Genomic DNA, 26933 nt, shown 5'->3' on the forward strand with positions numbered 1-26933 from the left:
GCTAGTTACGTAATGAGCGCGCGCCGCGGAAGGAAGGAAGCGAAGCCTAAGGGGCGCTGCCGCCGCGTCTTTTTAAAGACGCATCTCCCCGCGTTGGTTTATCCGGCAAATCTGTTTTGAGTTGACGTTCGTGAAAATGCAGTTAGTCCTGTATCCCCTCCTCTCTTGTCCTCGTGCAAACTGTGACAGAGACAGGTACTGCAGAATGAGAAACATCACCCATGTCCAGGACTGTTGCTCTACCTTGCTCCCTTGGCTTTCTTTCTCTTATGTTTCCTGAATAAATGAAATTATTTAATTCCTAGAAAAGGGGGGGGGCATGTATTTTTAATTTAAATATTCTTGCTAGTTTTAGTAACAATAATAGTGATAGAAAACATTTATTGAGCACCCATAAGGGCGCTGAGGCTCATTGCAATGACTTGCTCCCTAGTTTTGTAACTCAAACTCTTCTTAGCACTTTCTACCTACATATTGGGTTGATCGAAAACTTCATTTGTTTTTTTTCCCCCTGAGATGGCTCTAGTTGTCTTTAACTTCATTAGAAACAATTTTGTTAAGGTTGTATTGTGACAGCTGTTATATCAGTGTGCATTTAAAGAAAACAAAAATTGGTGAATTTTTGTGTAGCCATTTTATTACTGAAGATGAAAGAAAACATTTTTGGCATGTTATGGTTTTATTATTTCAAGGAAGGTAAAAATGCAACTGAAATGCAAAAAAAGTATTGTGCCATGTATGGAGTAGGTGCTGTGACTGAGTGAACACATTAAAAGTGGTTTGCGAGGTTTTGTGCTGGAGATTTCTTGCTGGACGATGCTCCACAGTCGGGTAGACCAGTTGAAGTCGATAGCAATCAAATCAAGACATTACCTGAGAACAATCAATATTATACCACATGTGAGCTAGCCAACATACTCAAAATATCCAAATCAATAAAGTTATTGGTAAAAATTTAAAAATATGTCTTTACAGAAAAAAATACATGAACTTTTTGATGGACCCAATATATTTTTAAAACCTCATGAATCAGAAATCTATGGTTGTACTAGTCAGGATCCTATCACCAAAAAAGATGGCACACTGGAAAGGGTTTAATCAATAAGCATTTTAATAGTCTAATTACAGGGATGAGGTCAGGATTCAGGGAACCAACAAAGTACAGTAGGTCAACCAGAGCGTGGCACCAGCAGAAAGTGGTTACCTTCCGTAGGCTTGAAGGGACAAAGGCAGGAATGGTGTTATCAGCTGATAGAGATAGTGAATAACAGTTCACTATCAAAGTTTACTTCATGAGCCCATGAAAGAAGGGCATCCAACAGAACAAATGAAGCCACAAATACAGTGTTGAGGGAGAAAAGGAATAAACACTGGGTTCCTCCCCTTCTGTCCCTGTGTCTCTCTACAAACTTCTTTCTTGTTTCCTATTGCGCAAATCCAGCTTGAAGCCTGAGGGCTAGGAAGCTGCAGTGGTGCACCAGGTCAAACACAATAACTCGCCCAAAGGTCTTTTTAATGATTCAGGCAATGCAGAACGAGGAGTAAAAAGTGAAAGTGTTTATCCTCATCCTAACCCCCTATTTCAGTCTTCTCTCCAGTACAGGGTCAAGACTAGGGTATGGCAAGTGAGGCACCTAGGGTGTCAAATGTAATAAATTTTAGGTGCCTCACTCGCCTGGCCTTAATTCCAGCCCTGCTGCAGATGTGGCAGTTATTACCTATTTGGTGCGAAAGCTTCCAGGCTATTGAAATAAGTGAAATAAGTACTCTCTGGCTCACTTCTGACAGAGGCCAAACGTCGCTCCTGGTTTTCTTTCCCTCTAGGCACTCCCTGGATCTGCCTTATATCTGTCTTCCTGCTCTTTCAGGGAGCCCTACTTTGCTCAGCTTTCTGTCTGTCTGTCTGTCTGTCTGTGTGGTCCTGACTCCTCCACACTTTAGCACTCCCAGTGTACCACAACATTTCAGAGTTCACTTCCACATAGTGACTTCCAGATTCATCCCTTTGGCCCTGATTCTTCTCCTGACTTTGGTCCCATAGCTCCAGCTGTCCTCTGGACAAGCAGAGACTGTTCAAAATCACCAGGTGTGAGACAGCTCCCAATCCTCCACACTTCCCTCCCTCTGCAACAGACCAACTACTCTTTTCCATGGTCCCCTAACATCTTCCAACCAACACTTTCCTGTAGGGTACTTATTAAATCATGCCTGATTTAATTCCGTGGCCTCCTTTTCTCGGGTGCCCCTCTCACTGGGTCTTGCATACTGCCACCACACTAAGCACTTAACGTGACATTTAAATCACAGTGACGGAAGTGTCCAACACAACTCTCTCTGATCACCATAACCTAAAAATAACTCTGCTTTCTATAAACTATTACAAGTAAATCTAAGGATGTAGGGCACATCTTCCTGGATTTAATAAATAGAGTGGGGTATTCCAGAGTTGAGAAAATACTAAAAGCTAAAGGATTAGGTTTGGGACTTTAACTAGGCTTTGACTAATGTTCTGATAAGGGAGCCAGTGTGGCTGGAGTGTAGTGAGAGAGAGGTTTCAGCGTCTTCTGGGGGATTTCTTATTGTTTCGGTGGAAAGGAAAGAAACACACCTCTCACATAACGATGGAACAAAACTGCAAACAAAGATTCACTTTATAAAGAACTCAGCACCACAGTGCTTAACTAGCTCATGCAATAAGGAATAGAGATGAGAAAAACAGTGAAGATGGGAAACACATAAAATGGAGTCGCTTGAACCAAGCTGCTAAAATTACTAATGCTATGAAGGTTGAGGCATGAAGAAAGACTCTATTTTTGTTCACACTAGCCTGGGAACTTAAACTTTGTGAACTTTTCAGCCCTGTGACAATGCCAGGATATACATATAGACACACGCCAGAGCACCAGGTAACCTGTTAGCCCACCGAAGGACTCACATCCAGACCAGCTAACATCCATTCTCCAGACCACTGGATGTGACCAGACCTCCTGGTGCCCATCTTCCAGACCATTTGGCATCCATCATACAGACCACCTGACATTTGACTGATAACCATTCTGGGCCAATCCTAGGGCTAAGAATGCAGAACTGATAATTCTCAAGAACGTTCTTTTTACTATAAGAGCTCTTAACTTTTCTTTCTTCTTTGGAACACTTCTAGGTTTTTGTCTAGCTGTGTTTACAGTTTTCAAATACTAAGACCCTTGAATAGATCTTTGTCAATTATTTCTAGACAAGCCTCTTGACTCTTTGAGTATGTTTGACAGAGAGCTTGCATCAAAAGTGAAGTTGAATTAGATGATATCGTAACTTGTAAAATCAAAGTCTTTACTTTTCTGTTAAATGACTAGAGGAGTTTTATTGTCTACAATGTTTATACTTACTATCTCATAATCAATGTTTACTCTATCTTGTTCCAAAAATGATTTGAAGCAGCCGTAAGTGTGCAATGGCCTTAAATGCCCCTCTCTCGCTTTACCTCTTTAATTTCTCCTCCCCTTCAGCCTCACTATCTTCCTTGCCTTTCCCCCACAGGGCCTTTGTGCTTGGTTCCCACTGGCCATTCTTTCTTTTGATCCCCATCATGTGAATCCTTGACTTTACTATAAAGTGATCTTGTCACTAAAGGCTTCTCTATGTGAAAGAGACCCACCACCACCTGCATTCCCTATTTCTCTATTACACTTTTTACGAACGTCCCACACATTTTACTTTCTTTTTTAACTGTAAGCCTCCTTGTCCTACAGTGTAAGCTCCATGAGAGCAGGGATTTTTATGTTTTTTTCACTACTGTATGCCCAGAGCCCAGAACAGTGCCTGGCACATAGTTGCATGAATTCTGTGGACTCCACTGCCTAATAAGCCAGGAAATGATTGGCTGGTTGACTGAATTAGGGAGAGCAGAAGCTTTCATTATTTGACTAACAAATATTTATCATGTCAAATAATTAGCAACAAGCACTGTTCTTTAAATTATATATATATATATATATATTATTTTTTATTCGAGAGAGAGACAGAAACATTAATTCATTGCTCCACTTATTCATGCATTCATTGGTTGATTCTTGTATGTGCCCTGACTGGGGATGAATCCAGCAACCTTAGCATAAAGGGATGACGCTCTAACCAACTGAACTACCAGGCCAGGGCTGCATACATACTTGTTTAACAGACTGGTTTTTGGAGTTTTAGGTTCCCAGCAAAACTGGACGGAAAAGTAGAGAGATTTCCCATGTACCTCAACCTCACACATAGCCTTTCCCACTATTAGCATCTGCCAACAGCATTCCCAATTGTAACACTTGTTACAACTGATAGACGTATATTGACACATTATCATCCAAAGCCCAGAAAATTCACTGTGCTCTGACTATTCATCCTTGTCTCCCCACAATCTTTGACAGTCACTGATCTTTTTGTTGTCTCCAGTTTTGCCTTTTCCCGAATGTCATATAGTTGGAATCATACAGTACTCAGCCTTTTCAGATTGGCTTCTTTCACTTAGTAATATGCACTGAAGTTTCCTCCATGTCTTTTAACGACTCGGTAGATCATTTCTTTTTGGAGCTTAGTAATATCCCTTGTTTGGATGTAACACAATTTGTCCATTTACCTACCATAGGGCATCTTGGTTGTTTCCTAGTTTTGGCAATTATGAAAAAAGCTTCAATAAATACCCCCAAAACATTTTAGTGTGTAGCTATATGTTTTTCAACTCCTTTGGGAACAGTGCTTGTTGCCAAAAGAGTTGGCACCAGAATACAAAGATAAATAGAATAAATAGCATAAAGCTCCTAACTACTCACACCCAAGTCGGGTAAACAGTTAGGAATTACAGCAATGTATGAATGATGTACTATGGCTGCGTTGAGGAAGAAACACTTCTCTCTGCTCGGCTAGATCAGGCAAATCTAAAGATGCTATGTGTCATCAAGCAGGCCGGCTGTGTTTGAGGTCCTGAGCTTCCCTGCCCCCATTCTAGGGATACCAGACAGGATCTTATTGGGTAAGGGAAATCCAGGTGCCTGAGAAGGCAGAGCTGGCAGGGACACACACAGCTTTTGAGGATGCTGGGTGGGGAGGAGCCCGAGGTGGAGCCCGGACGGACCGCGCCCGATGATGACGCCACAGAGAGGCCCTCCCGTGAGTCCTCGCGCCAACGGCGGTTTGCTTACCTCCCGCGGCAGAGCCGCCGGTGTGTGATGGCGGTTTGTCGCCCTCAGGCACTTGACTCCGTGAGTGCTGGTCTGCGTCTCACGTCCTTTTTCTTGTCTGTCCCGATTTCCTTTATTTTCCTGTTCTCCCCCCTGTTTCTTTGCTTCCCTGACTTCGCTGCCCCCCCCCGGACGAGGGGGAACCTGTGAAGCTGCTTGTCCTACCGCTTTCACTGGTTCTGCAAGTACGTTTATTCCTTCTTTCCTGTGGCCCCCGCTGTGGTCCCTGAACACACGTCGGTCCACTCTCTAGACTTCAAGTCCTGTGGGCAGCCAGGAGCAGACTCACGGCGAACTGTATGCTGTGGGTTCTTGATGGAGACCCGTGACGCAGTGTTACTGATAATCTGGAAAAGCTTTTGAGACTCAGTGCGTGTAAGAGTTAGCAAAGCAAAAAGCACCGAAGAAGGTTTCAAGGCAGAAGTAAAAACATGTTTAAAGGCAAGAAGTAGAGAAGGCGTCTTTGAAAAATTCAAGAAGTCCAACCGAGTAATGATGGAGGGATCAGAGCTGAGAGTCTTTTCTTTTTTTTAAAGATTTTATTTATTTATTTTTAGAGTTGGGGAGGGAAGGAGACAGGGAGAGAAACACCGATCGGCTGCCTCTCACACGCCCGAAACTGGGGACCTGGCCTCCAACCCAGCCCTCAGTCCCCTGAGCCACACCAGCCAGGGCTGACAGTCTTTTAAGTCTAGCTAAGCAGCGACTTTAACCTGAGGACAATTGGAAGTTAGTAAGGATTTTAAGCAGAAAAATGACCGGATGAGATTTGTGTTTTCATTTCTCAAGGTAACAGTGCAGAGAGTGGTCTAGAGAGTACCAGTTAGGAGGCTGTGGTTGAAGTGTTGTGAGAGAGGATGATGATCCCAACCACGGCAGCAATGTTGAGGTACCAGAGTTAAAAAATGTATTAAGGAGATAGATCCAGAGGACTTGGGCCTTACGGAGGGAACGGAAGGGAGTTAAGGGGACGGCCGGGTTTCAGGGTGGAACTGTTTGGTTCAGGGTGCTATTTGCTGAGTTAGCCCTGGAAGAGGAGTGGATTTTGTGAAAAGTCAGTGGTGAGCATCAGTGGTGCCTGTAGGTTGCCCAGGTGGAGAAACGGACAGACACAGGATGTAACTAGGGCTAAAGTAGAGATTTAGGAACAGTCAGCATCTGTCAGTGACATCCAGTGGGTGAGGTCATTGAGAGGAAAGCCTAGTGTTCTCCAACTTCAGCCTATGCCAGTATCAGCCTGGGGAGTTTATTTAAAATACTCTGCCCACCTCATTCTGATTAGTAAATGAGATCATCTAAAAAATCACCTGCATTTTTAATAAAACGGATGATTCTGAGGTACAGCTTTGAGAAACGGTAGTGTTCAATGTACGAGGCAATTGACAGGCTTTCAGAGGAATGGGGGCTAAAAAAGATGACCAAGTGAGGAAGACAAGAAGTATGAGCTGTGATTATGCTGGTGGGCAGTTCTGAATGATGGCCTGGTCAAGTGTGACAACCCTGGCCATGAATGAGTGTTCGGCCGAGGCGGAGTGAAGGTGAAAGTCAATGGTGGTGTCCACAAGGACACTGAGGTCATCTAGAACTTGAAGACTGGTTTTTGCTAAAGATTAACTGAATGTGGAGGATTGACCAGAGGGCTAATAGGGGAGCATTGGAGGAGTAGGGATAGACCTATAATGCTTTAGAATTATCAGTGGGGACTAAGAAGGATAAAGGTCCTTCCCCCTAAGTATTAAACTCTGTCAGAATTATAAAATGAAGCTGCCTAGCACTGGGAGTAAGCCAAGCTGGTACTGTGCCCTAGAGTTATCTTCATAGAGGCAATTATGTGTTCAGAATCTGTGGCAAGTATACAAATATGGTTCATGTCCTCCTTAGTAAAAAAGCACACATCTTAGCAGAAAAGGTGGAACAAGAAACAAATCTAATGAGATTCTATTATATATGTATTTAGCTTATGGGAATTCAAATGGACAGATGACTCAGTTGGAGCGTCCTCTTGTACACCAAAAGGTTGCGGGTTCGATTCCTTGTCAGGGGCACATACCTAGGTTGTGGGTTTGAGCCCCAGCTCGGGAGTGTACGGGAGAAAACTAACTGATCGATGTTTCTTTCTTCCTTCCTCTGTCTCAAAAAATCAATAAAAACATATCCTTGGGTGAGGATTAAAAAAATTACACTCTACTAATGTCCTTTTTGTATACTATTCATTATTAGGCATATCTCTGTTTTCATGTATATTGCTATATAGTACTATATCCTATTCTTTATGGGCAATATAAGAGACTTTTTTTTTTAAAGGGTGATTTTGACCAATATTTTTTTCAACTTGCTGGCTTTAGAACCAGACTGTACATAAAATGGAGTTCCATTCTCTTTGGTGATCATTGCTCTTAATACAGGTATGTGCAAGGTGCTGTGGGAGTTTCAAGGAGGAAACAGCATTTTGCCTGGGGTGGTCAGAGAAGGGATCACAGAGGAGTAAAAATTCCACTTGAGCACTTTAAGCATTGGTGCAGGTCGTTAGAGAAAGGGGCAAGACCAAAGCTGGATGGCCAGCTGTCTGAGTTGATTATATAGCTGGACTAAAGATTTCTAAGGTTTCTTTAAGCTCTAAATTCCTTTACATGTTCTCTTTATTGATTTTACATGGCCTCTTAATTTTTTTTCCCCTGTTATTCTTTCCAAAATATCCTTGGTTGGCAGCGTTGTCCTGAAGATGTTTTAACTAGATTCACTTTCCTCAGGAACAAACCTGGCTTGAGGCTGCCCAGGCCTTCATCCAAGAGACCCTGTGTCCAGCTGGCAAGGAGACTAATGTCCAGTTGACTCAGTTGGTAATTGACTGTGTGAAGACTACGTGGTTGTCTCAGGGAAGGAACCAGGGTTTTACACTGCCCCTCAGCTACAGGTAAGGAGAGGTGGGGTTCAGGGGGTAGTTCAGTTCGGAGTTGGAGAGGAAGGACCTGAGAAGAGTGAGGGTAAACTTGCTAAGAGGAAGAAAAGGTGGTATGAACATACCTCCTGTCTGCCACACTTTTTCATTCTCCATCAAGCTGCTTTGCTTTTCCCATAGTTTTCCAAAATTGGCTTAAGTAAAGTTTAAAGACAAGAAAACGAAGGGAGAAGACAAGAAGAAGATTGAAAGAAAATTTAAAGAAAGAACTCTTAAGTGGGGAGAAAAACTGATACCATTTCATTTTCTGTATTAGGAAACTATGATCCACCAAGTGCAGATAGTAGTATTTAAGAACACTTGAGTTTAAGGTCTTTGAAAGGTATTTCTGTTTTTTTGCCTATTATTTCATAGGCAATATTAATAAAATAGCACAAGAAAAGGGCTCCATGGGCACGTTCTTCCTCCCGGGAGCACGCCCGCCCCTTTCCCTTTGCCTCTTCTTCCCCCACAGGTGCACATCTGCGCTCTAAGGGACCTGCTCTAAGGGACCCCGTGAGACTTGCAGAGGGGGAGGGAGCAATGAGCAGTGGCAGCTCATCCCTAGCTCCCCCCGCCCCGCCGGTCCCAAGGCCCCTTTCCTCTGACTTCCAATGAGCCAGAGCAGCCGCACCTCGGCTCTCTCCTGATGCTGCTTCTATGCTAGCCCTTCCTTGTTTCACTGTCCCCAGCTTTAATGTACTCTCAAAATAAAATGTTTGTTGTTTTTTTTTTTGTTTTTTTAAGAAAGGCTCATGGCTAAATAAATTTGAGAGACATTGGATATGATAAGCTATTCTAGAAGAGTCATGAGACTCATTAACATATTAAAGACTCTGAAAATCCTACAAAAAGACACCTCCTTATACAAGTACCTACTGTCTTGAAAAGGGGATCTATTCTTTATGTGAATATCTTTAGTATTTTTACTACACATGTATTTATCCCTAATCAATATATAGTAGTTTTGCATACCTTTAGTATTTATATAAATACCATTTATATATGTCCTTTGCAGTTTGCTTTTTGCACTTCACATTATGCTTCTGAGATTTATTCTTATTGATAGCTCTAACCCATTTATTTTAACTGCTCTGTGGTATTCTATAATATGTGAGTATACGAATCACTGTGCGTTTATCTTTTAAAAAATAAAAAAGGTAGAAATCTGTTTAGCTTTGTTGAATTTGTAATTTCCCAAACCCGAGAGAAGGTACTTTTTCCCTGGCCCTCCCTTCACCTGCTTCTAATCCTCTCAGCCTGGCAGTCTGTCTCAGTCAGTAAAGACGGGATCTTTGGTGAGAAGACATCTTAACTGTACTCTTTGTTATCCAAAACACCATTTCCAAAATTCTGTGCCATTTTTCTCATCCATGGACTTCATTATAAACCAATGGTAAATAACAAACGTTGGAGAGGATATGGAAGAAGGGGAACCCTGTACACTGTTGGTGAGAATGTAAATTAGTGCAGCCACTATGGAAAACAGTATGGAGCTTTCTCAAAAAACTAAGAGTAGAACTACCATATGGTCCAACAATTCCTCTTCTGGTTATGTTCCCCAAAAGTATGAAAGCACTTACATATAAAGATATATGTACCCCTATGTTTATTGCAGCATTATTTACAATAGTCAAGACATGGAAACAATCTAAGTGTTCATTGATGGATGATTGGATAAAGAAAATGTGATACATGTACATACATACACAATGGAATACAACTCAGCCATAAGAAACATGAAATAATTACCATTTGCAACAACATGGATGGATTTTGAGAGTATTATGCTAAGTGAAATAAGTGAGATGGAAAAGGACAAAAACTGTATGATTTTACTCCTGTGGAATGTAAAACGGAAAGTCAACAAGCAAAACAAAAAAACAAACTCTTAGACAACAGAATGGTGATTACCAGAGGGGAAACGGTGGAGGGAGGGTGAGCTGGGTAAAGGGGTCACATCCAAGGTAAGAGAGGGAAATTAGACTTTGTGTGAGGAGCACAAGAAGTATAATCTTGTACACCTGGAAATTATATAGTGTTATTAACCAATGTTGCCCCAATAAATTTAATTTTAAAAGATTAGAATCAACAAGGATCTGGGGGGAAACTCCTAAAATGGAGTACTGAGAGAAACAAATACATTAAAATACTATTCATAACTACACAGAAGGGTGAAAGATTTACTTGAACTATGTAGCTTCAGAATAAAGACAAAAAGAATTGCAAACCAAATAAATAAATAATAAACCAGTGCTAACTAAAAATGCTGGTCCACCAGAATGTAAATCAACACACTGCTGTCTTCACTGAGAAAGTCTCGCCTGCAGAAAAAGAGTCAGCTGAGCTAAACAGTGTGCTTGTTGGCATTGTGATTAGCCAGGTACTTAAGGTTCAACTTTTAAAAACCTTAACATTTTGCCACATTTGCTTTAGTTCTTCAGAAGAAGTAAAATGTTAGATTTAGCGAGGTCTCGTAAGTGCTTTATCCTGGTCCAGTTCTCCCCTACGCCTTCTTTTTAAGTAATCAGTGTCCTGAAAGGAAGGGCAGGCTGATTGGGTATGAACACCCTTAGCTTCAGTAGCTGTTTTCACATTGCTCTCCAATGGAGTCATACTAGTTGACACACATACCAACATACATCTGTACCCTGAACTTTTTTCTTACATGGTTTTTACTTTTTTTTTTTTTTTTGGTCTACTTGATAGGCATTAAATATTTTAATTCCAAAGTAATTTTTGAGGGTCCTGTTACCTGGAGGCTCTTTTCCCCCTTTGTAACTCTTCTCATTTAACTCTATTGGACTCTGTTTTTCCTTTCTTTACTTACAATTCATGTTCATAATTTTTAAGAGTACATTGTTTCTTTAAATACAGAATGAGATCTCATTTGAAAGCTGCCCAGCTAGTGTGGGAAAAGTCCTGGGACAGGAGAACTACTTGTAGTTGAAGGAGTTGTGATGCCCATGAAGTCTCTACTGCTCTGGGGTTGGGGTCTCCCACTGGTGGTGACTAGTGACCTCAGTAATCACCATGTAATTACAGGAAGGTCCAAATCTCAAAATTCTGGCATTACTAGAAAAATGGAAAAGTGGTAAATCAGTGGTTTTTAGGACACTGGAACCTTTAAGTTTTTTGTTATTCAAGATAAATGTAAATTTGGTATAGAAATTTGAAAGATAAAAATAACACTAATTTTTTTCATTCTTCATTGATTGTCTGCTGTGTGCTAGGCCCTATGCTCGGCCTTGAAAGTTGAAGAGCAATGACAGATGCAAAGGATTTCAGGTTATTACCTTCAGTCCTGACTCGGACTCTAAAGAATCTGGGAAAAGTGATTGCTATTTTTAGGTTTCTGTCCTGAAGGGTAGAGAATCAGCTCTCTCCCATTACTTTTTCCTGGGCCTTTAGAGAAGTAGGGAAACAGAGAAAGAACATGGGCTTTTGAGAAAGGCACACAGGCCTTGCCTGAACCTCTCTCTCTCCATTTGTGGTTTTATGAGGGGTTTTGGTGAAGATTCAGTACAATATCGAGCATGAACAGACCCAGCATAGCATATGCATAACAGGGGCTCAACACATGTTAGTTTGTGTCTTTGCCTTTTATCTGCTCCAAAGCCACTTGGGAAGGAATGAAACATGTGACAGGGGAGTGGGCATTCCCACTCTTCAGTACTCATACATGGGTGATGTTCATGGTACAACAAGGGTAAATCGTGATATTTTGTAAACTTGTCCTGCTTCATTTATACTCAAAAAATCATGGGGATGCAAATGTGTGGAATGATGATATTCAAAGATGTTAGCCTACCACAACTTTGCTAATTTAACTATTATTTATCAAATTACTTAGGATACACCTTACAATGAATAGCGACTCAGCAGTGTTGCAACACTTTAAAAATGGCTAATCTCGTCTATCTCTTAAGATTTGGAAACTCTTGAAAACTTCCAGCCAAGATAGAGGCATAGGTAGATACATTTTGCCACTCACACAACCAAAAGAAGGACAACAACAAATTTAAAAACAAAAAATAACCAGACTGCCAGAAAATTGAACTATATAGAAGTTTGACAACCAAGGAGCTAAAGAAACATTCATCCAGACCAGTAGGAGGGATGGAGACAGGCAGCAAGATGAGGCGGAGGCTGGTGGGCCAGGTGGTCCCACAATTGTTTGAGGATAAACCGGGAGGAACAGCTGGGGAGTGACAGACCACGCAACCCAGGGTTCCAGTGTGGGAAAAGAAAGCCTCAAACCCTCTGGAGGTAAAAACCTGTGGGGGTTGCAGTGGTGGGAGAAACTCCCAGCCTCAAAGTAGAGTTCATTGGAGAGACCCATAGGGTCCTAGATCATACACAACCGCGCCCATCCAGGAATCAGCACCAGAAGGGCCCAGTTTGCTTGTAGGTAGCAGGGGCAGTGACTGAAAGCCCGCTGAGAGCCCAGCGAGTGGCATTGTTCCCTCTCAGACCCCTCCCCATATACAGCATCACAACACAGTGACCTGGGTTGCCCTGCCCTGGCCAATACCTAAGGCCCCGCCCCTTCCACTATAACAGGTGTGCTGAGTCAAAGATATATGGCCCAACTGAAAGAACAGATCAAAGCTCCAAAGTATAACTAAGCGATGAACAGATAGTCAACTTATCATGCACAGTTCAGATGCACAGTTCAAAACACTGGTAATCAGGATGCTCACAGAAATGGTTGAGTATAGTCACAAAGTGGAGGAAAAATGAAGTGAAGCCTATGCAAAGTGAAATAAATAAAAATATACAGGGAACCAACAGTAAAGGGGAGGAAACCGGGACTCAACGATTTGGAGCAGAAGGAAGAGATAAACATTCAACCAGAACAGAATGAAGAAACAAGAATTCAAATGAATGAGAGACTTAGGAGCCTCTGGAACAACTTTGAACATTCTAACATCTGAATCATAGGGGTGCCAGAAGGAGAAGAGAAAGAGCAAGCAATTGAAAACTTACTTGAAAAAAAAAAAATGAAGGAGAACTTCCCCAATCTGGCTAAGGAAATAGACTTCCAGGAAGTCGAGGAAGCTCAGAGAGTCCCAAAGAAGTTGAACCCAAGGAAACACACACCAAGGCACATCATAATTAAATTATCCAAGATTAAAGATAAAGAGAGAATCTTGAAAGCAGCAAGAGAAAAGGAGACAGTTACCTACAAAGGAGTTCCCTATAAGACTAACAGCTGATTTCTCAAAAGAAACCTAGCAGGCAAGAAGGGGCTGGAAAGAAGTATTCATGAAAGGCAAGGACCTACATCCAAGATTAGTCTATCCAGCAAAGCTATCATTTAGAATGGAAGGGCAGATAAAGTGCTTCCCAGATACGGTTAAGTTAAAGGAGTTCATCATCACCAAGCCATTATTATATGAAATTTTAAAGGGACTTATCTGAGACAAAGAAGATCAAAAACTATGAACAGTAAAATGAGAAGAAACTCACAACTATCAACAACTGAACCTAAAGAAAAAACGAAAACAAACTCAGCAAACAATTAGAACAGGAACAGAATCACAGAAATGAAGATCAGAAGGGAGAGGGTGGGGGAAGAATGGGGGAAAAGGTACAGGGAATAAGAAGCATAAATAGTAGGTACAAAATAGACAGGAGGAGATTAAGAATAGTATAGGAAATGGAGAAGCCAAAGAACCTATATGTATGACCCTGGACATGAACTAAGGGTAGTGGAAAATGCTGATGTGACATGGGGGTGTAGGGTAGAGGGGAATTAAGGGGAGGAAAAAAATAAAAAATAGGGAGAGGACCGGCTTAATCTAATTTACATTAAGAGGCCATATGTGCCCTGGCCAGGTGGTTCAGTTGGTTGGAGTGTCATTCCATACACCAAAAGGTTGCTGGTTCGAATCCCAGTCAGGCCTCATACTTAGGTTGCAGGTTCAATCCTCAGTCAGGAAGCATATGGGAGGCAACTGATTGATGTTTCTCTCTCACTTACATCAATGTTTCTGTCTCTTCCTTCCTCTCTCTCTAAAATCAATAAATATATTTTTTAAAATTTAAAAAATAAGAATAAAAATAAAAGTTAACTGAAAAAAAATAAAGGATTAGGAAACTCTTGATACCAACTCCCATTTCATCCTCAGCTCCACAGCTAGGCTCTAGTAATAGGACATTCTAGACTAGGAAGGAAGCCTGGCTGGTACCATTGGGGTTGAGCCATTAGGAAGATGCCTATGCGGCCCCATTGAAGTTTTCTGTGAATTTAAGAGAGGAGATGTTGTCAAGGGAACTGTTTGTGGCATCTATAAAGTGTTCTCCCTACACTCATCTCCTCAGGCCACTCTTGCATACCTGCTTCATTTCTCTGGGTCCTTTCTGTGACACTATCTTGTTCAAGATACTATTCAGCATAGACTTTCTTCCCTACTTTCTTCCTAGACTGCCCAATCTTTGAACCCAGATCCCATCCTCATTTTCTTAGGCTCCTTGCCCCAGCTTTTTCCCCTTCAACCAATCAAACTTCTGTCTTAGTCCATGTTTCCCCACTGACCTTTCCTTGGGATATTGGGGGATTTGTCAGGGCTGAGGGTAACTTCCTAGGCTTGGACACAGCTTTGCAAGAATTTTCTCCCTTCATTCTGCAGCTTTGTCTCAGTGCGGGACCTCAGGAGCCACCAGCGCCTGCCATGCTGCAGCCACCTGTCCTGGAGCAGTGCTGCGTACCAGACGTGGGCTCAAGAGGCTGGACTGAGTGGGAGCCCCTTGCCCCGGGAGCGGCTGTTACTTTTAGGGACACTAACAGACCTATCAGGGGACTCAGAACAAGAGGACAGGAACGGAAGCCTCTATGTGAAAGATAACACTGGTACCCTGGGCTGCGAGGTGAGTAGGAAGGAGAAAGTCAGATGCCTCAGATCCTAATAAGACTGGTGTCTAGGGAACGAGGCAATTAAGTCTCAGGAAACAAAGGCTGAGGCAGGTAAATGGGATGCTAGGATCCTGACTAACTCTTGGTTTTGGTGTTTTCTAGCTCATAGATCTGGATCTTTCTTGGTTGGGCCATCTCTTTCTGTTCCCCAGTTGGAGTTACCTTCCTCCTGCTAGGTGGGAATCCTCAGGGAAAGGGCACTTGGAGCTCTGGGGTGGCCCCGTGCCAGTGTTGCCCTTGACCGTCAGTACTGGCCCTTCTACCCCCGTTCCTGTCCTCTACCCGGAGGCTGCTTCCCGCCTACTGAGGCACAGGTAATTCTTCCCTCTCTAGGGGAGGGGGGAGCACTCTGAAACTGGGAGGGTGATGGCGGGTCAGTGGAAAGAAGGGGAGAAAGGTATTGAGAGTAATATTGATGGAATGTTCCAAATCGAGGGAACGATAGGCCTCTTTGGAATAGCTGTGGGAAAATAGCAATTTTACATCACTATTGGATTATTCTTCACAGGGAAGGGGAGGCATTTGTAGGGGCAAAGAAGAAAAATAATGATTTTTTTCTCTCTTTGTTCTACCTTCTTTAGTAGCAAGCTCAGAGTTGTGCAGCGAAACCTGGCCGGGAAGCTGGTTCGATTGAGTGCTCTGGTGAAAAGTCAAAAGAAAACTTACTTCATCCTGTCTCTAGGTGAATCGTCCCCAGCTGGCAGCCAAGCTGGCAGCTGTGTATCCATCATTGTGCAGGTGAGGATTAGGGTCAGTTCAGGGGCGTGGGGATGTGGAAGGGTGTTAGAACTTTTACTAGGAAAATAACATCATATGCGGAACCGTGTAGGAAAGGAGGACAGCTGGGGAGAGTTGTTTTCTGGAACAGTTTATGTTGAGGGACAGTTCCAGGTAATGTCACTCCTGTCTACAGGAGGTAGGAAATAGACTTCTGCTGCACAGTTCATTGAATAGACAACTTTTTTTTTATCATGTGACATTTTGAAAACCTGCCAGAATCACTTGTTTTTCTTCTGCCTTGGAAGGATGACCAAGAAAAGTACTTACCTGGAACATCATTAAGAGATTGAATACATACACTTTGTTAAAACTTGGTACTTATTTTTGATTCTATCAACTGGTACAATTTTACTATCATTAATTTTTACACTTATTATTTGTATATGACTTATATAATTACCTGAATGAGGTTCCAAAAGCATTCAAAACAATGAAAGCATGAGAAGGCTTTTAAACATGCATATCAAAAAAAGAAACTGAAATTTATTAGCACTGTTAGAATTCTTAACTGTGTCTGTGTGTGTCATGAGCTTGAATAACAGTGACTAGAGTATATTGGAACTGAAAACGCTAAAACAAAATTCTCAGAAGACACTGAAATTTCTGATCTTACTTTTTCCTCCTGGGTTAAAGAAGTGTTTATGTATTGTATTTTCTTTACTTTAGAATATTTTAACTTTTCTAGAGACCATTCAAAAAGCCGGTGCAGGCGCAGTTGGCTCATTCATGTACTATATGTCAAGATGGCAAGAGAGAAATCTCTGAAATGCACTTAAATTTCTGCAGGGTGACTAAAGTAGGATAAGCCCCACGGGCAGTTTACAATTTTGTTGTAAATGTTATATGGTATTAATTTATGAAGTTAGCATAGAGTGATCCAAAACTGTATGTAAACTCTAAGATGGGTGGTATAGTTTGTAACTGCTGTTAGCAGGTCAGGGAGTTTATTATATGGAGGGAAGCCTTATGAGAGTTTAGACTTGACCTGGGTCTTGAAGGTTGGACAGGGTTTAAATCACTAGAAGAGAGGGGAGGCTATTCAGGACTGGAGAACCACCTGTACCAACATTCAACCTTTATCAAGTATGTACTATAATGCCAGGCACTTTGGTCAGTTCAGAGGCACAAAATTGAATAAGGTAATGGCTCTTGTCCCTGGAAGCTCTTAAACAGTTACTGTTCGGGTCCGTGAGGGTTGCGACGGGAACGTGCACGTGCACATGCACAAGGCCCTGTGAGGGTGCAGAGGTGGGCTTTGGAATAAGCCTGGGAGTTCAGGGGAGCAGGGATCTTGGTATACTTAGGGGCTGCTGGAGAGACATTGGAGACATACTGTCACTCTAGATGACCCCAGTGAATTTCTTCTTTGTTAGAAGAGTGAGGTCATTTCTTGATAATGGAGACCTGGACTCTGAAAAGAGTAAAGGTTCAGGGTAAGTGCTGTGCTGGATGGTTGGGGATAAGAGATTGCTTAGCCACGACAGGGCCCAGCTGGGGAGGGTCGGCGTCAGTGTTTGGCACTGGGGTGGCAAGGGTCTGTCTTCCTCGATTGTTTTTTTGCCTTAGAAGAGGAGTTGAGGAAGGAGCTGTGGTGACGCCATATTGGAACAGAGGAAAGGAAGGATCTCATTGAATAAAGAAGGGCTGTGATATTGGAGGTCCTAGGAGGGATGCGGAAGGACCAGCATTTAGTCATTTGTTTGTTCAGTCAAACCATTATTAACTACTTGTTTTGCATAAGCAGGGAGCTTAAGAGAGGTCTTAGCAATAATACCGTACGAGTTGTGATGTCCAAGGTCTGATGGAGGGTACTTAGCTGGTTTTAGAGTAGAAATGAAGGTGTGTGAAGCTGAGCACAAGAGACTGAAGTTCAAGTATCTTGACTGTCAGTGTGTTCTGACGCCCCTGAGCATGGCAGCAGCGCTGCTGGGCCTGCGGGAGGAGCCTGCCCTGGAAGATGCCTGCATTTATGAACAGTCCCTTTCATTCCTTGGGCTTACGTTTCTTCACCAACCACCCTTCTCCATTCTATATGATGCCCTGCTGTAAGGTGTTTATTTTTATTTTCCTACTGTGATAGTTCTCATTTTCCTATAAATTAAAGTCTTCAGCATGTTATTTCTGGGTTGTGTTGTTTTGTTTTTCCCCTCATCTTGGTTCTCCCATCTTGTCTCCTGCAACTCCCAAGAACATTTCTTTTTCTCTATCCTGGCCAGCGTTTTAATTGCCTTGCTTATTCTAAGGTCTAAACATTTCTATGTTGCTGTCTCCTGCTTGAATCATCCTTCTCTTTCTCCACTTCAACAAACCAGAGGTGTCCTTCAATTCCACTTCTTTCACTTGGCCTTCCTCATCATTCCAGCCTATCCTCTTTCTTTCCCTGAGACTTTAGCAAATGTCTATTCTTTTTGCCACTTGATTACACATGGCTCCCTGTTATTACCTGGGTTTGTGTCTGTGTTTCCCTAGTGATTTGAAATATGTTGGAGAAGAGGGAACAGTCTCTTATATTTCCCTTAACATCCATCCTAATACTGGATACATATGTACCCAGTGTATATTGATTAAATAAATGGAAGTTGTTTATATGTTATAGAGTGGGATGGGGGAATGCAAAAAGGGCATAATTTTCTGAATGGAATGTTTATGTATTTGTAAGGAAGTTTTAGGGATGGTTTGTATCTTGGGGGAGGGATTGGGAAACTTTTGGCATCTCCCGTGAGAAGGGAGAGATCCTGAAAGTTCTATGGCTTAAGATTTAATTGGCAAACAAGGAAGATGAGGCAAAGAAAACTCATGAGGAGCAGGCCTTTGAGTTCCAACCATGATGGAAAGGGACTCTGACAGAAGGATTGCTTTGTGAGACGCGTCTCATGTGCCATGTTGCCTCTGCACAAGCCAGGTCCCTGCCCAGCTGGTTTGGCACCGAGCCCTTTGGCCTGGTAGGGCCTATGTGCTGACTGAGCTGCGAGTATCCAAGATTCACGGTTACCGTTACCATGTTTGGACAACCAGTTCCTCGTCTCACCTGTTGCCACTGAAACCAGAATGTGTGCAAGAGCTGGACCTGCAACCGGAGCTGGGTGCACCCCTCTTGGAGGCTGACCCCAAGCCGCTCCCTAGGACAAGCAACATCCAAGACAGGAAGATGCAAAAAGATCTTGTCCGGGACTCCAGACTCTTATCTTATACTGTGAGCATAAGGGAGAGATCCTAGAGCTTGAGGGGCAGGGAATGAAGTGAATATCAACTGACCCTTCGAACTCTTTGGCCCCTTTGCAGGGAACGGTCACTGGCGTGCTGAATCAGGCTGCTGGCCTGTATGAGTTGGATGGGCAGCTGGGGCTCTGCCTCTCTTACCAGCAAGTCCACGGCCTCAGGCGGGTGCTGCGACCTGGAGTCTCTCTGGAGGTATGTGAGGGATCGGAGCCGGTGGCAAAAAGAAGCTTCTCAACAGCTTCTCTGGCCTTTATATGCTGGTCTTTTTTTGCAGCAGGGTGGGAACCTTTAGAGCAAAAATATAAAAATAGTAAGTGTATGGGTGGGCATGTGTGCTTGTTAAGTGATTTGGATGAGAGCTCAGATCAGAAAGTAGAGTCGCGGGCACGGGGAGGAGGGGTGGAACCAGAGCATCTCCTCCACGGAAGGGCCTTCTACCAGGAGAAGGAGTTGGTGGAGGTGAAGCACAAGTGTACTTAGGGCCAGAATGACGTCAGGTGGTCCAGCGAGTAGGTAAGCCGCACCAGCCAGGAGCCCCCGGCCTGCGGAAAGCCTTAGTGGTGCTTGTGAGAGAGGAAGGCTTGCCCCAGGGACAGTAGGTTGTGTCAGAGGCTGAAAGGAGAATCACCTGCAAAGGCAACATTGGGTTTCCCTGGGAGCCCAGGCGGTGGAAAGCTGCAGCTAACTCTGCTTGGGGCTGTTGAGTTGGCGTCCACTCTGCTTTGTCACTTTTTCTGCTTTCCCCCAGCTCCAGGATGTTCACCTCCTCCAGTCGGTGGGTGGAGGGACCCAAAGGCCAGTGCTAGCCCCTTGTCTGCGTGGTGCCGTTCTGCTTCGGGGCTTCTCTCGTCAGAAGCCTGAGACTCAGTCTTCTCCCCAAGTCTGGGGGGCCTCCCTGTATGAGCAGCTGGTATGGGAACGTCAGCTCGGACTTCCCCTCTACCTGTGGGCTATCAAGACCCTGGAGGAGCTGGCCTGCAAGTGAGGAGGGCAACGGGCTGGGCTGGGGTGGCAGGGGGAGTAGGACGCTTCCACTGCAGGGGAAGCAGGATCCTGGAAGAGGCAGGGTCTTTGGGGGAAGTGACTCAGCTTCTTTCCTAAGGCTGTGTCCCCATGTGCTGAGACACCACCAGTTCCTCCAGCGCCGCCCTCCTGGGAACCCCAGCCTGGGACTCCAACTCCTGGCTCCTATCCTGGATGTCCTAGCTCCACCACGTGTCCCCAGTCGGAACGCACACAAGGAGATCCTTGAAGAGCCGCATCGCTGTCCACTCCAGAAGGTAGGCAGACGTGGGGGAGAGACAGGTGGCGGCGCCAGTGCATGGGTGGCAGGAGCACATGGGGTGCCCAGCCTGAGCTCTCTTCTCTTCTGACAGTACGCTCGGCTGCAGACTCCTTGCTCCTTCCCCACTCTGGCCACGCTAAAAGAAGAAGGGCAGTGCCGGGCCTGGGCCTCCTTCGACCCTAAGACCCTCCTGCCCTTCCCAGAGGCTTTTCACCTGACCAGCTGCCAACTCAACCAGCGCCTGGCCTGGTCCTCGATCTGTCTGCGGCCCTCCACCTTCCAGCCAGCCCAGGCAAGTGGGGCTCCCGCAGGGCTCAGGGCACTTCCTCCGCATGCCACCTGCACTAGCGCTTTCATAGTAATTTCTTGTCACTGTGACTGACTGGCCTTCTCACTCGACTACCCGCTCCCTGCAGCAGCCAGAAAGAGTGAGGTAAAATGTAACTTGGATTACAAAACTCTCTTGCTTTAATCCTTTTCTTGTTTCTTCCAGTGCATGTAAAATAAAACCCAAACTTCTTACTATGTCTGATGAGGTTCTCTAACCCGATTTGAACACTTTCTTTCCTACTACCAAACGTGTGAACACGCGCTTTTTTCACATCTGTGTTCCCAACTTCAATATAAGTTCTTTGAGGACAGAGACCAGGTCTTTTTTGTTTACTTTGTAGCTAACATTTAACACAGTACCTAGAACATTATAATGCTCAATATTTGCTTAATAAATACTTGATACCTTGCCTTTCTACCTCCCTGCAGGTTTTACTTGGGGTTCTGGTGGCTTCATCTCACAAAGGTTGTCTGCAACTTCGGGACCAAACTAGTTCCCTCCCCTGTCTACTCCTGAACAAGCGCTCACAGCCCCTCGCTGACCCCCAGCTCATAGGTTTGGAATTCAGAAGTGGAGAGAAGGTGGTGGTTGCTTAGAGGGTCTCAGGGCAGGGAGTGTGGGGGGAAGCGCCTGCTGGGATTTTCTAGAGGTGCTGAAGTGGCATCAAGTTAGTCAGGTCTGGGGAAATGTTTGGGAGACGGTGTTGGCGGGTAGAGAAAAGGAGCAAGGGGTTCCATAGCCAGGCCTCCAGTTCCCAACATTCTGGTCTCCCACCGAAGCGCCTGACCTGCCCCGCACGACGGCAGCTCCCACTTCCTGCATTCTTAGTTGGGAAAGATAACGGTCTTCCTTGCACTTGCTGGGATTTGTAGACAAGGCAATCATGGGAAGCAAAGGTTTTTAGGTCTAGGAACAGGCATTTACATACCTGTGAGAAAGGAAAAGTGAGGCCTTTCAGCCTAGGATGCCAGGGTGGAGTTGGACATGCAAGTGGAGTGGTTTCTCCCCGGAGGTGCCATCCCTCTTAAGGTGGGGGTCAGGTCAGGCCTTGGCGGGGCAGCAAGATCCGCAGGGTCGTCTGCTTCCCTTCACTTCCCATTGTCAAAATGGAAACCTTTCCTGTAGGCTGCTTGGTGCGGGCTGAGAAGTTCCAGTTAATCATAGAGAGGAATGTCAGGAGCAACTTTCCTTCCTGGAAGGAGCTGAGCACGACAGGCTTCATTCAGATGCAGGAGGCGAGGTTGGTTTCTTGGGGTAGTGGCTCTCCTCTGGGTCTCTGAGGAAGAGGGGAAGGGCCTGGTGCAAGTGTTGGAACGCTGGGGCCCGCGGCACCCAATTCTGATGCCACTAAGAAACCTACTCCTTGTCTCTCCCAACAGAGTCTATGTCCAGTTCCTTCTGGCCGATGCCATGATCCTGCCTGTGCCCAGACCCTTCCATCACTCCGCCACCTCCTCAACATGTCCTCAGATAGAGACCGAGAGTCCCCACATAGGACAGAGCCGGCTGTTCTTGCTGTCCCACAAGGAGGCTCTGATGAAGAGGAACTTTTGTGTCCCTTCGGGAGCCAGTCTGGAGGTGCCCAAGCCCACCCTTAGTTTCCATGTATCAGGGAGCTGGCTTGCGGGTACTCAGAGGAAGGAGGGAACTGGATGGGGCCCACCTGAGCTCAAGGGAGACAAGCACAAGGATCAGAAGGTAAGCTGGGACTGCGAGAACCTAGGGCTTGACCTGTGCTGCTGGCTCCTGTCTGGAACCCCAGGACCTTGCTCTCCTTACTCACAGGTTCTCCTCATCTTTCTCGGCTCCTCGGTCCGCTGGTTCGAGTTCTTGCACCCCGGGCAAGTGTACCGACTCGTGGCTCCTGGCCCTCCCGTGAGCACCCTGCTTCACTCGCCCTTCCCCAGAAAGCTTTTTTTCGCTTGGGGTCTGGAGAGGAAGTGCCAGTGCCTGGCCGTTCTCTAGGTCTTCTGGATCAGATAGAGGCGTTGTCTGTGTCCAGGTCACTCCTTCACCAGGCCCTGGAGAGGACAAAACTGCGTCATAGTACTTTGTGAACCTTCCTCTGGACTAGAACACACTCAAACCATTGTCTTCTCATTTCCTGGCAGACGCCAATGTTGTTTGAGGCCAGTGGTTCATCCTGCATGTCGCAGCGTCCTCTGGAGTTGGCTGGATGCTCGTCCTGCCTCACTGTCCAGAGCAAGTGGACCCTGGAACTTGAGAGCTCCCCGGACACCCCAGATGTGGCGAACATCAACAAGGCACTGCCTGCATCCTCGCTGACCGACCTGCTCAGTGGCAAGTAAATGTCTGCTAGCTTCTCCAGCGCATTTGGGCTGCACTCTCTTCCTCTGCTGTAGTTAGGTTTGGTGGACAGTTGGTTCTCTGCTACAGAGTGTTTCTTTCATGTCGTTTAGCTCCTAGGGGATGCTGTAAATGGAAGACGGAAATTGTGTTTCATACCTGATTTTCCCCCAGCCTGTTACTGTCTTGAGGTGATCATGAGCAGGCTTTCTCACAATTCAGGAAAAGTCTTAGCAGTAAGAGGAAATGTAAGATACATGGGGGGAAAAAAAAAAGTAAGGATAAAAGATGAAAACCTATAGAGAAAAGTCTTAAGTATAAGAAGTGGCTGGTTTATGGCTTCCGGAACAACCATACTTTCCTCATGTAAGCTTTTTGGGGCTACAAGTGCAAATGAAGAGGCTGCAGAGATATTTCCCCCTGTATTACACAAACAAACAAAACCCTACTGGACTGTGTGTGTCATTTTTAGGAGACTTGTCTGTACTAGAAGTGAATGTTTTTAAGAACCTGTGATTTGAAGGAGCGGGTGTGTGCTCCAGCCCACAGAGCTGCAGGTGACAGACTGACTGAGGCTCCGGGGGTGAGCACAAGCAGAGAGTTACCTCTGCTGGTGTACTGTACTTCTTGGTAAGGCCTCTGGTTACAAAGTTGTATAGGTTTTGAGTGATCTGCCACAACTCTATTTTTCCCATAAGCCCTGTTACTTTTAATGGGTGATTCAACACAGAGTGAGATTTTTCAGGACCTTATAGATAATGTTCTACCAGACGACTTTAGCTACCTTCTCTGTCCTTGGACTTGACTCTCCATTCTCTCTCTGCCTTCTTATGCCTCCATCCTCATTGTATTTCTCTGACCCTTCAGCTCCACCGATTCCTTGGTGTCTTTCTCAGCTGAGATTCTGTCACGGACACTGTGTGAGCCACTTCTGGCCCCTCTCCAGACAAAGCCTGGTAATGAGAACTCCTTTGGGGGAACATGTAAAATGGAGTGATGGGACCTTGTGATCCAGACAGATACCACTGACCCTCCCCTTTCCTTCCATAGGGAGCTCCGGGGCCAGGAGAGGGTGTGTGAAGCTAACCGTGGCTCTCGAGTCTGCTGACTGGGAATTCCCCCCTCACTTGGACATATATATCGAAGACCCACACTTGCCTCCCCCACTGGGACTCCTTCCAGGAGCCCGAGTCTACTTTGGCCAGCTGGAGAAAAGAGTCTCCAGGTGAAGATCTATGTGGCTGGCCTGGCCTCTCCTCTCTCTACTGATGTGCTTCTCTTCTCCTCTCTGCTACAACACACCTCCTTTTCTGATTACATTCGATATGTTACTCTGGAATGTATGCACTCTGCCCTCACGAGGTGCTCCAGACCAGTCCTTCCCTGTGCTTTGATAGAGCCTGGGCTAGGGTGTGTCCCCCAGGGGAGCGGCCAAGCCTGCGATACAGTCCCAGCTCCAACCTCAAATTGAATTGTTTCTCCTCCTCTTCCACTTGCAGATCCCACAATGTTTACTGTTGCTTCCGGTGTTCCACTTATACACAGGTCCTGAGTTTTCCCCCGGAAACCGCAGTCAGGTCAGTGCCCCAGGCCCTGATTCCAAACTTCACAGCCTCACATCTACATCCTACACATGTTTCTTACTCTAGAATTCTTTCCATAACTACAGTCTTCTCCAATCCTAGCAGGATTTGTTAAGCCACAGCCCCAAATAATAAATGCCCAATATTTGTCATTTGATCCAGAAAGATTTAGTATTCTAGGCTCTTAAAGGCTTTTCAGTCTAAAATGCAACTATCATTTCTTGGCTAGCATCGTGGTGGTTCAAGCCTGAGAAACAATTGATGACAGTTGGAGATTAGAAATCAAAATGGGGAGCACAGGGCTGCCTGGAGGGTGCAGAAACCGCTGTTACTCCCATCCCTGTGCCCGCTGAGTCCCCCCAAGCACACCCTGCCTTCAGAGCCCCTTTGACTGTTTCTTGACTCCTGTCTCTCCCTCTCTCTCTCTTTGTAGTGCTCCTCTGCCATGCATCTACCTGGCTGACCTGCTGCAGGGTGGCCAGGCCCCATTCCAGGCCATTGTCTCTTGCCATATTGTTTCCGTTTTCAGCCTTCAGCTGCTCTGGGTGTGTGCTCACTGTACCAGCCTCTCCCTCCAGGTATGGGAGGGAACAAGTTGGATGCGTGGTGACAGAGGGAATGTGATGGGACCAGGAGGATTTTTCCAATCACTTTTTTCACCCCAGGGAAGGTGTACTCATCAGGGTTCCACTTGCCCCACTCAGACGTCTGTAAGCCAGGCCAACATCAGGTGAGAGCACCTGCGGTGCCCATCACACCGTATACTTCCCTATTACGTGACTTCGCTTGTGTGCTGTTCCTGTGTTAACAGAATTCTCGCCTTGTGGGAATTACTTGATAAATATTTTTTAATGAATGAGTGAGGGTAAATGAGTTAAAAATGAAACCGTGGAGAGGGAGGCATGTTGGGTACAAGTGACTGACACCTGCATTTGCTCTGAGAGTTCTGTTTCTCATTCCGTACCCCTACCCCAGGCTCCTGGTGGAGGATGGGACCGCCGAAGCTGTGGTGACCTGTAGGAATCATCATGTGGCAGCAGCATTAGGGCTGTGTGCTAGTGAGTGGACCTCCCTCCTAGAGCTTGTCAGAGGGCCAGGGAAAGTGGCCTTGCAATTTATAGGGCCAGGAGCCCAACCCGAGGTGAGATGTGGCTGGAAGGTGGGGCTCAGATACCCAGGTTCCTGAGGGGGGGTTGGTGGGAGGTTTGGGAGTTTGAGTCCTGATTAATCCTGAGTTTCCCTTTCTAGTCCTCAGCCAAGATTGATGAGCCCTTGACCTTCTTCCTCCGGACACTTTGTACCAGCCTCTCTGTTCTCCGCCCAATTGTGCTTTCTTTTGAGCTCGAGAGGAAACCTTCCAAGATCGTCCCTTTAGGTAAGGAGGTAAGAATGGATGGGTGGGGGTGCAGACCGATGAGTCCCAGGAGGATGAGCCATGAGGGATTGATAGGGGATTTCTGGAGTTGGGGCGGAGAATGGTGGATGGGGACTAAAAGCCTCATGCATAAGACATGTATTTTCTTCTCTTCCTATCTCAGAACCTCCTAGGCTACAGCGATTCCAATGTGGGGAGCTCCCTCTACTGACTCATGTGAATCCCAGGATCCAATTGTTATGTCTCTCTATCCAGGAGCCAGAGCACTCCAGCTCCCTGGGGACATTTGCTTCCTTCTGCTAACCTGAACTTCAGCAATAGCCTGAAAGTTTTTCATGCCCTGTTGGAACAGTTGAGGTCTGGGCCCCAGCTTCTCCCACTTGTGGCCCTTACCTTGGTGATTAACTAGGACCCCAGATTCCTGTATAATACTAACTGTAATTTCTCCTTCTTCATATTCTTTCTGGTACCAGCCTACCTTGGGGACATTGTGGAAATAGGCAAATTATTGTGCTGTACATATTTCCTCTCTGTTGGGATCAAGGTACCTGCACTCACAGGGTAGCCCCGAGAACCTGGGTTCTGTCTTGTGGCACAGCTAGAGGAACATAAGCCTTGCCCCTTGGCCTGCAATAAAGCTCTAGTGATGATTTTTACACTTGTGCTGTTGCTGAGGTGCCAGGTCTCCTGATCTGGCAGCCAACCCATTGTTTACCGTCATTTCCGCCCTTGTTTTCCACCAATGCCAAAGCTGGTTTTAAGAGCCTCTGGTCCACCAGAAGAAATGGTATCAAAGGTCAGTCCCTAAAGGGAGTAAACTGGCGCTAACTAGAGGCAGGGTAAACAGCATCGCTGGGATGGTCTCAGCAAGGTTGGGCTGGGGAAGAAGTCAAGTATGGAAACCTAGAGTTGTTGGGAAGTACAAGATGGGCTTAAGGAGAGTGGAGTCGGGGGAGTACCAAGTGTTAGGATAGTCATGT

General features: G+C 45.3%; 1 protein-coding gene across 1 annotated transcript; it reads left to right on the plus strand.

Moving 5' to 3' along the window:
- Window positions 1-5166: 5166 nt before the first annotated feature.
- Window positions 5167-26593, plus strand: CTC1 (CST telomere replication complex component 1). The gene is made up of 23 exons (XM_054575690.1): window positions 5167-5237; window positions 7967-8130; window positions 14790-15027; window positions 15176-15387; window positions 15655-15811; window positions 18756-19046; window positions 19136-19264; window positions 19821-20053; window positions 20175-20352; window positions 20449-20649; window positions 21117-21243; window positions 21814-21928; window positions 22068-22386; window positions 22474-22563; window positions 22800-22993; window positions 23863-23951; window positions 24046-24220; window positions 24495-24572; window positions 25012-25156; window positions 25244-25308; window positions 25554-25719; window positions 25827-25953; window positions 26117-26593. Exons 1-23 carry the CDS (start codon window positions 5205-5207, stop codon window positions 26254-26256), a joined length of 3666 nt encoding a protein of 1221 aa, XP_054431665.1. The 5' UTR covers window positions 5167-5204; the 3' UTR covers window positions 26257-26593.
- Window positions 26594-26933: the final 340 nt, after the last annotated feature.

This window comes from Pteronotus mesoamericanus, unplaced genomic scaffold (genome assembly GCF_021234165.1).
Source record: "Pteronotus mesoamericanus isolate MK-2021 breed Mesoamerican mustached bat unplaced genomic scaffold, CSHL_Meso_final contig_317, whole genome shotgun sequence".
NCBI lineage: Eukaryota > Metazoa > Chordata > Mammalia > Chiroptera > Mormoopidae > Pteronotus > Pteronotus mesoamericanus.

What these genes read in the sequence shown, in the direction of transcription:
- CTC1 (XM_054575690.1), top strand. Translation starts at nt 5,205, where the DNA reads ATGGCGGTTTGTCGCCCTCAGGCACTTGACTCC. An exon ending in GCCCTCAGGCACTTGACTCC is followed by an intron (nt 5,238 to 7,966) that starts GTGAGTGCTGGT and finishes CACTTTCCTCAG; the next exon opens with GAACAAACCTGGCTTGAGGC. An exon ending in GGCCAGGAGCCCAACCCGAG is followed by an intron (nt 25,720 to 25,826) that starts GTGAGATGTGGC and finishes TTCCCTTTCTAG; the next exon opens with TCCTCAGCCAAGATTGATGA.